The 12,524-nt window shown below is 32.4% G+C and overlaps 1 protein-coding gene across 11 annotated transcripts in view; it reads left to right on the top strand.

The window, feature by feature from the left end:
• The window catches only part of ATM (ATM serine/threonine kinase), a 119,210-nt gene that overhangs the window by 17,237 nt on the left and 89,449 nt on the right, over positions 1–12,524 (top strand). For 10 of the 11 annotated variants that reach the window (XM_016160559.2, XM_036220209.1, XM_036220208.1 and 7 more), the window contains 10 exons: positions 141–379; positions 1,940–2,103; positions 3,515–3,684; positions 4,340–4,711; positions 5,261–5,455; positions 6,260–6,355; positions 7,238–7,463; positions 9,689–9,814; positions 10,367–10,492; positions 11,404–11,493. In XM_016160559.2, coding sequence (XP_016016045.1) covers positions 141–379; positions 1,940–2,103; positions 3,515–3,684; positions 4,340–4,711; positions 5,261–5,455; positions 6,260–6,355; positions 7,238–7,463; positions 9,689–9,814; positions 10,367–10,492; positions 11,404–11,493 — 1,804 coding nt within the window. The remainder of the gene's footprint in view (positions 1–140; positions 380–1,939; positions 2,104–3,514; positions 3,685–4,339; positions 4,712–5,260; positions 5,456–6,259; positions 6,356–7,237; positions 7,464–9,688; positions 9,815–10,366; positions 10,493–11,403; positions 11,494–12,524) is intronic. The other variant, XM_036220211.1, reaches the window with a different exon arrangement.

Raw genomic sequence — 12,524 nt, 5'->3', positions numbered from 1 at the left:
AAACTAATGCTATTGTTATTTGAAAATTAGATTTTTTTTCATTGTGTAATTTCATAACTGTCCTCACTTTGTGTATCCACATTCCCCGCCCCATTCCCCCTCTGTTATACCAAGTTGAGTCTGTTTGTTTTCTGTTACAGACAAGAAAAGATCTTTGCAGGTCTAAGTCATATCTTAGCAGCATTTATTATCTTCCTCAAGACTTTAGCTGTTAATTTTCGAATTCAAGTGTGTGAATTAGGAGATGAAATTCTTCCTACTTTGGTTTATATTTGGACTCAACACAGACTTAATGATTCCTTAAAAGAAATAATTATTGAATTATTTCAGCTGCAAATTTATATCCATCATCCAAAGGGAGCCAAGACCCAAGAAAAAGGTATAAAGGAAATTTTTGCTGTTTTAAATTTTCTTCTTCATTGAAACATAGAGGCTTAAGTATGAAATTTGTACTTGGTAGGAGGTTATGACCATCTTCTGAATTCCTGTGCTTGGTAATGGTATTAGTCATAATGATATTGTTCACACTTTTTTTTTAGATTTTGAAGCTGTGGTAGCAAATTATATGACTTACCATTTGTTTAGTACAATGCTAGGTATTATGAAAAATACAAACATAAGACACTGTTTCCTCTAGGAGCTGATTATGCAGCAATTAGTTGCTTAGAGGTATGACACAGACAAAGAATTTAGAGATGGCAGGATTTTGTTTACATATAGCGTTTATTAGAAGATAAAATAGATAAATGTGGACCGAAAACAACCAATTTGATTAGTCAATTCCTGAAGAAGATATGTGCATAGAGACTCATAATTATTTCAGTCCACTGTTTGCTGTGAAAACCAGAAATGAATAACCCATTCAGCCATGATTTCTTTACATTTGTCTTTTATCAAGAGAATATTGATTGATGTAGCTCCGTTCAGTAGACAGGAGCTTTATTGGGCAGAACTGGAACTGAATGAGTTTCCTCATGCTCAGGCTACGTTTACCTTTGGGCTTGTGCCAGCCTATAGACCAATTCTTCATGGCTAGTTTAATGACCTTATTATGAAATCATGCAACAATGAGTAATGGCAGGTAAAACGGGAGAAGTATTGTAGCCACTTTTAATCAAAAGTAGCTGTGTATGTTTCATGAGTTCTAGTATTTATGGTTACACATATTTGTAGCCCATGAAACCACTGTGAGTCAAAAAGTGGTGGCTTTTCTTAGTTTTTCATCTTTCACATAGCTCTCTCTAAGATGAAAATCAGGCTTATTAGGAGATGGTATGACATATATAGGGTTGTAGTTAACTGCATATTTAGGATGAATTAAATATTGGCAGAATCATGAAGCTGCCAGAAATGCTAATGTAGTTTTAGGCTACGTTATTAGATTTCATGTTTTGTTTTCATTTGTTTTGGGGAAATAATAGCCCATTGTTCCCCATACTGGTCAGTTTACAGTTAGTGTATTATGTTCACCAGATTTTGTAGAGTCAGCATTTTAAGAGGGACTTAAGTTGACTGGAGTATGTCCAGGGAAAGAGGACTAGGATAATGAGAATTCTGGATGTCACTTGTATGCTAAAGGAACTGGTAATGTTTTTCATTTTAACTAAGAGAACTTGGTCTTCATGTAAAAGAGGGAATATATTAATTGTATTTGCCTTAGGGAAGAGAAGATATTAGAGAAAGTGTGAGATTTTGATAGAGTTGATTTGAGAAAGATCAGAATATAAAAAATATTAAAATAAATACAGTTTACTATGTGTGAAATAGACACCTTTTTTTACTAGAGCTTGTCAAGGATATTGTCAGAAGAGGCATTAGTACTGAATTGAAGGTTGGACCAGATGTTTTCTAATGTTTCCACCTTAACAGATGAATAGTTTTGTGGGAATTGGCAATATAAATGGAGTGTATATATAATTTATAACTTTTTAAATTACAGGTGCTTATGAATCAAGAAAATGGAGAAGTATCTTATATGACTTATATGATCTGCTAGTTAATGAGATAAGTCATATAGGAAGCAGAGGAAAATACTCTTCAGTATTTCGTAGTATTGCTGTCAAGGAAAACTTGATTGAATTGATGGCAGATATCTGTCACCAGGTACAGTAGGTCTTGTCACATTTTGAAATTTCCCATATTTCTTTTCCTGGGCTTTTTAAACCTGCATTCTGATTTAAAAAAAAAAAAAAAAACAAAAAAAAAAAACATGTGAAATTGTTCTACATATAGCTACTCCTTTCAAAACACCATAAATATTTGGAATTGCCTTCTCACCAGAAAAGATAACTCTGCTGCATATATAAACTGATGAACTTTTCCATTCTTAAAAGATTGTCTATAGGAAGTAAGTTCACCTTAACCCTAAAGTTTCTTCTTTTTGTTCTGAGTTAGAAGTCACATAGCATAAAAATCACTATTTTAAAATGTATGATTCAGTGGGTTTTAGTATTTTCAACATGTGTGCCCATCACCACTATTTAATTCTGGAACATTTCCATCAGCCTCAAAACAAACTTTGTACCAGTTAGCAGTCATTCTTAATTCCCCACTTCTTCTAGTCCCTAGCAACCAACCACTAATCTATTTTTCGTCACTATTAATTTTGCCTATTTTGAACATTTCATATAAGTCAGTGGTCTCCCAACCTTTTTGACACCAGGGACTGATGCTCCTATGAGAATCTAATGCCTAATGATCTGAGGTGGACCCGAGGCAGTGATGCTAGTGCTGGGAAGTGGCTGCAAATACAGATGAAGCCTCACTTGCTGCCCGCCACTCACTTCCTGCTGTGTGGCCTGGTTCCTAATAGGCCATGGACTGGTGCTGGTCTGCAGCCCAGGGTTTGGGGACCCTGGGTGTAAGTGGAATCATAACAATATATGCTCTTTTTTGTCTGCCTTCTTTCACTTAGCATAATGTCTTTAAGGTTCATTCATGTTATACCATGAATCGGTATTTCATTTCTTTTTATCACTGAATAATATTCATTTATATGGCTATATTACATTTTGTCTATCCATTCATCAGTTGATGGCTTAATTTTTTTTAAAGATTTTTATTAAAATATAGCTAACATATAATATTGTACTAGTTTCAGAAGTATACACCATAGTTATTTATTAATGTTTCTTAAGTAAAACTTTTTCCCCAGACATTTGATTAACATCCTAGATAATTTCATTGGTCAAATATTTTATTAATGCTAAATTTATTATTTAATTCCTTTGAAAATAGAGGTTTTTGCTTTACTTTTACATATCTTTCTGTGCTTAGTAAATGTTACAAGGAAATAAAACTAACTTGATAATATTTGCTTTCTAGAGAGCCATTAGCGTCATGCAAAATGTTTGCTCATTACTATGTGATCATATTTATATATTTCTATAACTTATTACTCTTGCTTTATGGCATCCCTGTATCTTCATTTGAGGAAGAACAATCTTTTCCAAATGAACAACTAGAAAACAATAGCAATGTAAAAAAAGTAGGTTATCCTTTTTTAATTTTACAGGTTTTTAATGAAGATACCAGGTCTTTGGAGATTTCTCAGTCCTGTACCATCACACAAAGAGAATTCAGTGATTGCAGTGTACCTTGCAAAAAGAGGAAAATAGAATTAGGCTGGGACGTAATAAAAGATCATCTTCAGAAGTCACAGAATGATTTTGAACTTGTACCTTGGTAAAATGTCACTTTTTACCTCTTTCAGTATCATTTTAGTCTCATTTAGTTTTTCTATAAGACCTCGGATAGAATCCTTTAATATTATTGGCTAGAATTAGGTCATTTGTCTACTTTCAAACCAGTCACTGATAGAGGAGAAGGTGGTCCCAGAACATGTTGAGATCAGCCACTATGGCTCATCTGCTAGGGCCAGGGACAGGGCCGCCTTTCTTAAGCATATTACCATAACAAGGAAGAAGGGAGAATGGCTGCCTAGTAGGCAATCAGTGTATGCCTCTTGGAACCCACTGAGTTGTACACCTCAACACAAAGGGATTTTAGCATATGTAGCACCTGGTAATAGGATTAGATTAGGAAGAAATTAAAAATAGCGTTCAGGAATTTAATAATCTTTTACAAATCTGTGTTTTAACAACCTAAGGGAAATATGAGAGCTTACCTAGGTAGCCAAAAAGTTGTCAATCTTCTGGCCACTTTAGGAAGTGGGGCTTAATAAAAATTAAGAGTAAGTATACTCTTGAGATTAGTATGGAAAATGATGATAGTGAGGCTCTAGTATATTATAAAGGTAATGTGACTATATATTTATTTTCTTTTAACTTGTTAATGGAATAGAATAATTTTCAAATTAATTATATATTTTTTCTTTTAGGTTACAGATTGCAACCCAATTAATATCAAAATATCCTGCAGATTTACCTAACTGTGAGCTGTCGCCATTATTAATGATACTACACCAGCTTCTACCTCAACAGCGACGTGGGGAACGCACACCGTTTGTGTTACGATGCCTTATGGAAGTTGCTCTGTGTCAAAGCAAGAAGTTGGATCTCGAAAGCTCACAAAAGTCAGATTTATTGAAACTCTGGATTAAAATTTGGTCTATTACTTTTCGCAGTATAAGTTCTGAACAAATACAAGCTGAAAACTTTGGCTTACTTAGAGCCATAATTCAAGGGAATTTAGTTGAGGTTGACAGAGAATTCTGGAAGTTATTTACTGGATCAGCCTGTAGACCTTCATGGTAAGTTGTCTCTGCATTGTATAAGATTTTGCAGTTTTCAGTGTGTGTGTGTTTGTGTGTGTGTGTGTGCGTGTGTGTGTGTGTGTGTGTGTGTGTATTTCCCAACCCCCTGATTTTTGGAGTTTGTAACTTCAGTTAAAGATTGTTAAATTCTATTTCAGATGCTTTTTTGATGTTTGTTCAGAAAGTGCAAATAAATAAATGCAAATTTAGTTTTAGATGTGGAGAGGTTACTAAGGCCAGTTTTAAAGAATTAAGTGTTTAAATATTTTTATTTGTAATTTGACAATTACTTGTTTGCTCAGGATTCATAAACCTTATATTTTAATAGTACTACATACTGTTTAAGAGAGTTCTAATCAGGAATTTTCTCAAATGCAGTCAAACTTTTTACATGTTTTTGTGTTCATCTAGTCAATAGAAGTATACAACATGTCTACCATGTACCAGGCACTGTCCTAAGCATTGGTGACCTGGTGATAGACAGTCAGGGTTTCTGTCCCTCAAAGAGATTACTTTTAACATTATTCATCTTTCATTTTGTTATAGTCCTGCAGTATGCTGTTTGATGTTGGCAATGACCATCTGTGTAGTTCCAGAAACAGTAAAAATGGGAATGGAGCAGAATATATGTGAAGTAAATAGAAGTCTTTCTTTAAAGGAATTAATAATGAAATGGCTCTTATTCTATCAGTTAGAGGATGACTTTGAAGACAGGACAGAGCTGCCTCCAACTCTTCACAGGTAATTTGAGTTCATTAGCATGTTGAGTTCATTAGCTGTTTTGGGGGATTTGTTTTGTAAGGTGCCTTCAATTATTTTAAGATACTAGATGGCTTTATTTCACAGTGATAATGCAGGATTTCCCAGAGCTAGCCCTAAAAATATTAAGTAGTCGTTTTGTTTTTACACATTCTATATCTTTGTACCTGGGTCTTTGTCCAAGTACTTTGTTCTTGTCTCTCTGTCTAGTCATTGAGGATAAGGGGAATGAATATGCACAAACTATATGCATGTAGCTCTGAGCACTTATGTGACCCTTTGTGACCTTCTGTAAATAGGGCTGTCTGAACATATATTCAGTTCCAGTGTATTCCGGAATCATAATGACAGTATCTTCTGGGTGAAACGTGAAATCAGTGGTGGGGGAAGAAACGAGAAGACAAAATGGGACTTAAGCACTAGGATGAGAAACAGCTTGCCCACTTAAGCTTTCCATAGTTAGTAATTGGAACTGAATGATTGGAGGACAGACCCTGGATCCTAGTGCTTTCACTTTAATTTCATAATTATTTTATTTCAGAAATGAGCTTTAAAAATTGGACATGTTTCTTCTTCTAGGAAGTATTGAAAACAATAGTAACAAAAAATATATGCTCTTTAAATAATTCTTTCAGATGTTAAAAAATTCATTATAGATGATAGCAATTTTAATTTTGAATCCAGATTTTAGAGGTTAGTATTAAAGCCAAACATGGATGTTTAATTTAAAGACTATGTTAAATGGCTTTTGGTCTTCTAAGTAAAGGTTTTAAATTTTCTTTATAGTGATTTTCCTCATCTTGTGTTGGAGAAAATCCTTGTGAGTCTCACTATGAAAAACTGTAAAGATGCAATGAATTTTTTCCAGAGCGTGCCAGAATGGTATGTTATCTAACAGAGTTTTATTAAGATATAGCTTTGATTGCAAAGATAAATAATTTTAGCAGAATAGTAACTACATCTTAAGAATTATGAACTAAATTGGTCAAGTTAAAAAAAAATCACAACTATTAGGGAAAAGTTTCTTTTAATTCAGTGTTTGCAATTTATTTGCTGTAATTTTAGATCTAGTATACCATTTTTTAATGCTTTATAGTGTGATATGTGACATTTGCTAATGGAAGAAGTGGAATGGTTACGATAGGATATTAAGAACAAAAAAAATTATGTGAAATGAGTTCCTTAAAGGTATTATCCATTTTTATATGTCAATTAAAATCTGGTTTTGTTAGCTTTAAAAACTAATGATAATTGAGGAAACGGAAAACAAAAATGAGTCCAAAAACCTCATTTTAGTTGATTGACTCAAAGGGTTATGTTTATTATTGTGGCTGAAGATCACACATTGGCATGAAGATTTCTAATCTTCAAGAGGGCATAAGATGAAAGAAATTCTACATGTTGGAGAAATCAGAGATTGAAAAGGGAAATGTTTTTAGATAATGTTATTCTTTAGATTTATACCTAGTGTTAGGGTATTCTTTTTAATACTTTCTGGATTTGGGGGGGTCATTTATTTTTGAAATCATAACATATTTCTTTTGTCCATCGATTAGTAAAATTTGCTACTGAATAATGAAATATCATACAAGTATATAACAAAGTCCAAAGAAGAGAAACATTTAAAAGAATAATTAATTGTATAAGCAATCTTTGAATAATGTAGACACTGAGTTAATGTTTTCATTTATAATATATTACTGCTGTATGAAGGTAAAGTATAAGGTAGTTTGATTATAAATTAAAGACCTTACTTTCTTGAAGTGAACAGCACCAAAAAGACAAAGAAGAGCCTTCATTCTCAGCAGTTGAAGAATTATTTCTTCAGACAACTTTTGACAAGATGGATTTTTTAACCATTGTGAAAGACTGTGCTATAGAAAAGCACCAATCCAGTATACACTTTTCTGTTCACCAAAATCTCAAGGAATCACTGGATCGCTATCTTCTGGGGTTGTCAGAACAGCTTCTAAATAACTACTCATCTGAGGTGAGAATTTTCAAAAAAAAATTAAATTCTGTATTTGATTCCACTTTGGTAGAATGTCAGGAGAAATGGACAAGAAAGGCACTAAGGGTGGTGAGAAACTTCCTTTAAAAGCATAGTGACAGTACATGTCTGCATGTTGAGAAAACATCATGAAAGAAGGAAAACTGATGAATAATAATTTGATATTTTCAATGTACCAAGATTCTGGTAGACACTAAAGAAGTAGAATTCTTTAGGCGAGTTAATGGGGAATGATAATGGTTTTGAGCATAGCAATTATTTGATGAAAAGAACTTTGCAATAAGTGATGGGAGATGTTACAGTAAAAGGACATAATTGAAACTGATTTAATAGATTTTGGTGGTGCTTCAAGAAGCAGGAGTTTTTATTTTAATGGTGAACTAACAGTCACCTGTATTTTAGAGGTCATGTAGTAATTTCTCATATGCTTCCATTGTCCTCTTAAAATTCTCTTCATGTGTGCCGTTGTTTTGCCAAAACTCCCATGTTTTCTACCCATTTCTATATGTTTGAAATCTTTACTAAAGCCTTTCTTAGATAACCTCAGCCATAATAATTCATCTTTTAATTTTTATAGTACTTAATATTTTTTTCAAACGACAGCATCTCTGTACCATAATTTGTGTATATGTTTTATATACAGATGTTTCTTGTACCCTGTTATAAGCTCCTTAAATAACATGTTTTATTAATCTTTATATCTGCCGTGATGCCTTGTTATATGGTAGATGATAAAATATTTGTTGAATAAAAGAAAACCTAAAAGCTACTCAAATGAGTGAATTCAGTATTTAGGGAGAGTGAGCTAAAGAGCCAGAGAAGGGACACTGTGCCTATTTCATCTGCCTTACCCTCAATTCTGACATTCTTCTGGATCACAGCTGTAACCACATCCATTACAAAGTAACACGGACTTCTATGTTTTCCCCTAAAATGCCATTACCTACAATATAGGATCAAAAAATACAAAAATCTTGTTTTTCTGTGTAACCTTTGCAAATTCTTACATAATTCTTTAAAACTGAGTAAAGCAGTATCTACTTTGAAAAATATTTGTGTTTAGTCCGTGGAGTCTAAAAAGCTGAATAAATCAAGGTTCTTGTTCTTTAGAAACTCAGTATCAATCTAATGTCTCAGTATCAATCTAATTTCTGTTGATGTTCTAAGACACTTATTTGCCTATCATATTTTTCCTTCTTATCTCAAATAGTTAAGGGCCAAATGTGCAGTACACTGTGCCACTTTAAGAGGAGAGATCTTAGCCATTAGGAGATAACTTCTATTTTTCCTGAGGATTCTGGTTATCACGACTCTGCGGATCCTTCTCTCTCTCCCTTTTTTTTTTTTCAATTTTGAATGATTTATTTTGGAATTAGGATCATGGTTCATGTTGACTGCACACATGGAATTTTATTTTTTTGAAGCATTTTATTATTAGTTTCAAGTATACAGTACATTGGTTAGACATTCATGATTACCCTGTTACTCCTCTGGCTCTACACCTAGCCATTACACTACTGCTGACTACATTCCCTATGCTGTACTCCTCATCCTAGTGATCATATCTCAATTACTAATTTGTATTTCTTTAGCCCTTCACTCCTTTGTCCGAGCCCCCCAACTCCCCTCCCCTTTGGCAGTCACCAGATTGTCCTCTGTATTTGTGAGTCTGTTTTTTGATTAATTTGTTCAATTTGTTCCCTTAGATTCGACATATAAGCAAAGTCATATGGTATTTGTGTTTCTCTGACTTATTTTGCTCAGCATAATAACCTCTAGGTCCATCTGTGTTGTTGCAAATATTAGGATTTCATTTTTTTTTTCATGGCTGAGTAATATTCCATTGTATATGTGAACCATGACTTTTTTATTCAGTCGTCTGTCGATGGGCTTTTAGGTTGCTTCCATACCTTGGCTGTTGTGGATAGCACTGGAGTGAACATATGAGTGCATAGATCGTATGAATTAGTGTTTTGGTTTTCTTTGGAAAATACCTAGAAGTGGAATTGCTGGGTCAAAAGGTAGATCATCTTTAATACAGAGATCTCTTAAATGCTTTTTAGAGATGATCAGAATTATGCCACTATTAATTAATTGAACTTTTATTTCTTAATATATACATAAAATTTGTTCTTATATGAGATAATCATAGATACCCAAAATTATTTATGAACTATATATATTTATTTGTGTTTTACTTTAAGACTACAGATACAGGAACACTTGTTCGGTGTTCACGTCTTCTGGTGGGTATTCTTGGTTGCTATTGTTACGTGGGTGTAATAACTGAAGAGGAAGCATATACATCAGAATTATTCCAGAAAGCCAAGGTAGGAGAATTTATGCAAATAATTCTGGATTAAGTTGAAGTAACTATATTCATGAGAAAATTGTTATATTTATTTGGAAAGCATAAATTTTATGTAGGTTAATCCTTTCATTTATGCAATCTGAGAAGAAATAATACTATGTGTCTTTAACATTTGAAATTATTTTAAGCCAACTATAAATATAGTAATTGAAACAATATCACATTAAAATTTAATATCATTAACAAAAATACTGTTTTTTATGTGTACTTTTAAGTTTTTCCTATGATCAGTTATCCTAAATAATCTTTAACCGTGAGTATTAATCAAGTAGGCCCAAGGCATGAAACTTATTTCATCTCTGGGTACTACTCTTTGTCAGTTGTGTGATTTATAAGGACAAAGTATAAGATTTGTCATTTAGAAAAATTGTTTATAATTTTTAATTAGACTATAAACCAAGTATAACTCCTTAAAGCACTTAATTTTCCCATTAAGTAAAACTTTAGAAAGGAATAACTAAACTGTAATTTTAACCAGAATTTGGATTTTTCTTTCTTTTATTTTTAATAGTCTCTAATGCAGTGTGCAGGAGAAAGTATCACTCTGTTTAAAAATAAGACAAATGAGGAATCTAGAATTGTTTCCTTGAGAGATATGATACATCTATGTACAAGTTGCTTATGTAACTGTACCAAGGTATGATGTTCTCTCTACTTGACAATATAGCCTAACTGGAGGGTTGGTAACTGGTTGGTGTTATTTTTTTCTTTTTTGGTCCATTCATAAGTTTATACATTGATTTAATATTAAATTGAATGATAAATAAAGAGTAGTATCCAGAGGAATAAAGTAATAGGTACTCTGAATTCCTCATTAAACTAATTTCATCATTTCAGGAAGGTTTCTGAGATGATCTTCCTACTTTTAAGTACTATAGAGGTGACTCTTTTATTGCCTGGATATTTTAATTTAATAAAAATTTGTTGACTGCTAGCTATGTGATACGCATACCACGATACCAGGGCTTGTGAGCACCACAAAGAAAAACGGTTCTGGCACATAGCATTACTCCTTTTGTCCAAAGAGTCTTACATAAAATTTGGTAGAAAGAATGCTGTTGTGTGTAGTCTTTGTTTTGATTTAGTGGGCCTGACAGGTATCTAAAGCCAGGTCAGAGTGTGGATAATAATTGGATACATTTTTGGAAGCTAATATTAAGTACAAATCCATACATTAATATTATCAGCATGTATTTTTGGTTTTGTAATGTGTTTTTCTATACTTTTTTACAAGTGGAGAAGGAGACAAGTGGAAGAATAAGCTACAATTATTGTTTTTGTGTAGAGCCAGCTGATATTTTACTTTAATGTTGTTTATATACAATGAAAGATATGTGCTATAGTTATTAGTCTAAGAAAAGAGATTAGTATTTTTGAAGTAATTTATATCTTGGCCCCAATAGTAAACTTTTTATCCATGCTTCTTATGATAATTTCCAGTATAAAGGAATATCTACAGTTCATTCAAGATAGAGAAAATGTCTGCCAAGAAAAATCGTTTGTTTTGATTTCTTTGTTTACTTGTTTTTTTGTTTGTCTTAATTACAGCACAATCCAAATAAAATTGCATCTGGCTTTTTCCTACGATTGTTAACATCAAAGCTAATGAATGATATTGCAGATATTTGTAGAAGTCTAGTAAGTATGTTTCCTGTTTTTATACTGTATTTGATTGATTCTAAGATGCTTTTTCCCCCCATTGAAACCTCTCTTAAATAAGGATACATCTAATTTATGGCATCTTATATTTTTTAAAATGTGAATATTAAAGTTACTTGGTTGAGAGGGAGGATATTTTTTATTGCTTTTTAATTTCATTACCAGCATAGTGCTTGGCTTTTAGTTTCTCAATAAATAAAATAGACTGAATTATTAGATACTAATCACCCAGGCTCATACTTATTTCTGTGCAGCACTATATCAAAATTCAAAATAATTCTCTATCCTTAAAAATAACAAAAACCTTGCCAGAAGGGGAACATATTCTCATTGTGACATTTATATTTCTTCCACACAAATGAGCTTTTTCCATACATACTTTTTTGTCTGGAACAGTACCTGGCACACTTAGAAGATACTCTAATATCTAATGAGTGAAAAAAAAATTCTGTAATTTAATTTTCATTTAATAATAAATCTTGATAATTTTTCCATGTTGCTACATTGTGTTATACCTGACTTTTTTTTTTTTTTTTTTTTTTTTTAGCAGTAGCATATGTATTTTTAGCCCATCAGGTATTAATTGACATTTTAGGTAGTTTTTTTTTTCTTTATGGTCACAAAGAATTCTGTGTTAAAGTTTCTTGTACTTTTGTCTACTTGTATTTGTGCCTATGAAAGATGTAGGATAAACTCTAGAAGTGGAATTACTTTTTCAGAAGGAATGTGAATTTTACTTTTATTGGCTACAATCATTGTCCTCTAAAATAGTCATAGCTAAAATAGTCATACCAATGTATAATTTTCCCTAGACTCTTATCAATTTTAGGTAGTATAAAATATCTAAGTATAAGAAATTATTTATAAAGATTGCATATTATTCTATTAGTGGGCATTAATAGAAATAATACTGCAGTGTTCATAACACATGAATCTTAAATTGTTTGATTAGGTGAGTTTTAATTACAACATGCTTCTGAAAGAAGTCAACCTGAAAAAAACATTTTTCT

This window comes from Rousettus aegyptiacus, unplaced genomic scaffold, assembly GCF_014176215.1.
Source record: "Rousettus aegyptiacus isolate mRouAeg1 unplaced genomic scaffold, mRouAeg1.p scaffold_m13_p_5, whole genome shotgun sequence".
NCBI classification, from domain to species: domain Eukaryota; kingdom Metazoa; phylum Chordata; class Mammalia; order Chiroptera; family Pteropodidae; genus Rousettus; species Rousettus aegyptiacus.
Note: the sequence above shows the minus strand (reverse complement) of the source record. Positions and strands in the feature narration are given on the sequence as shown.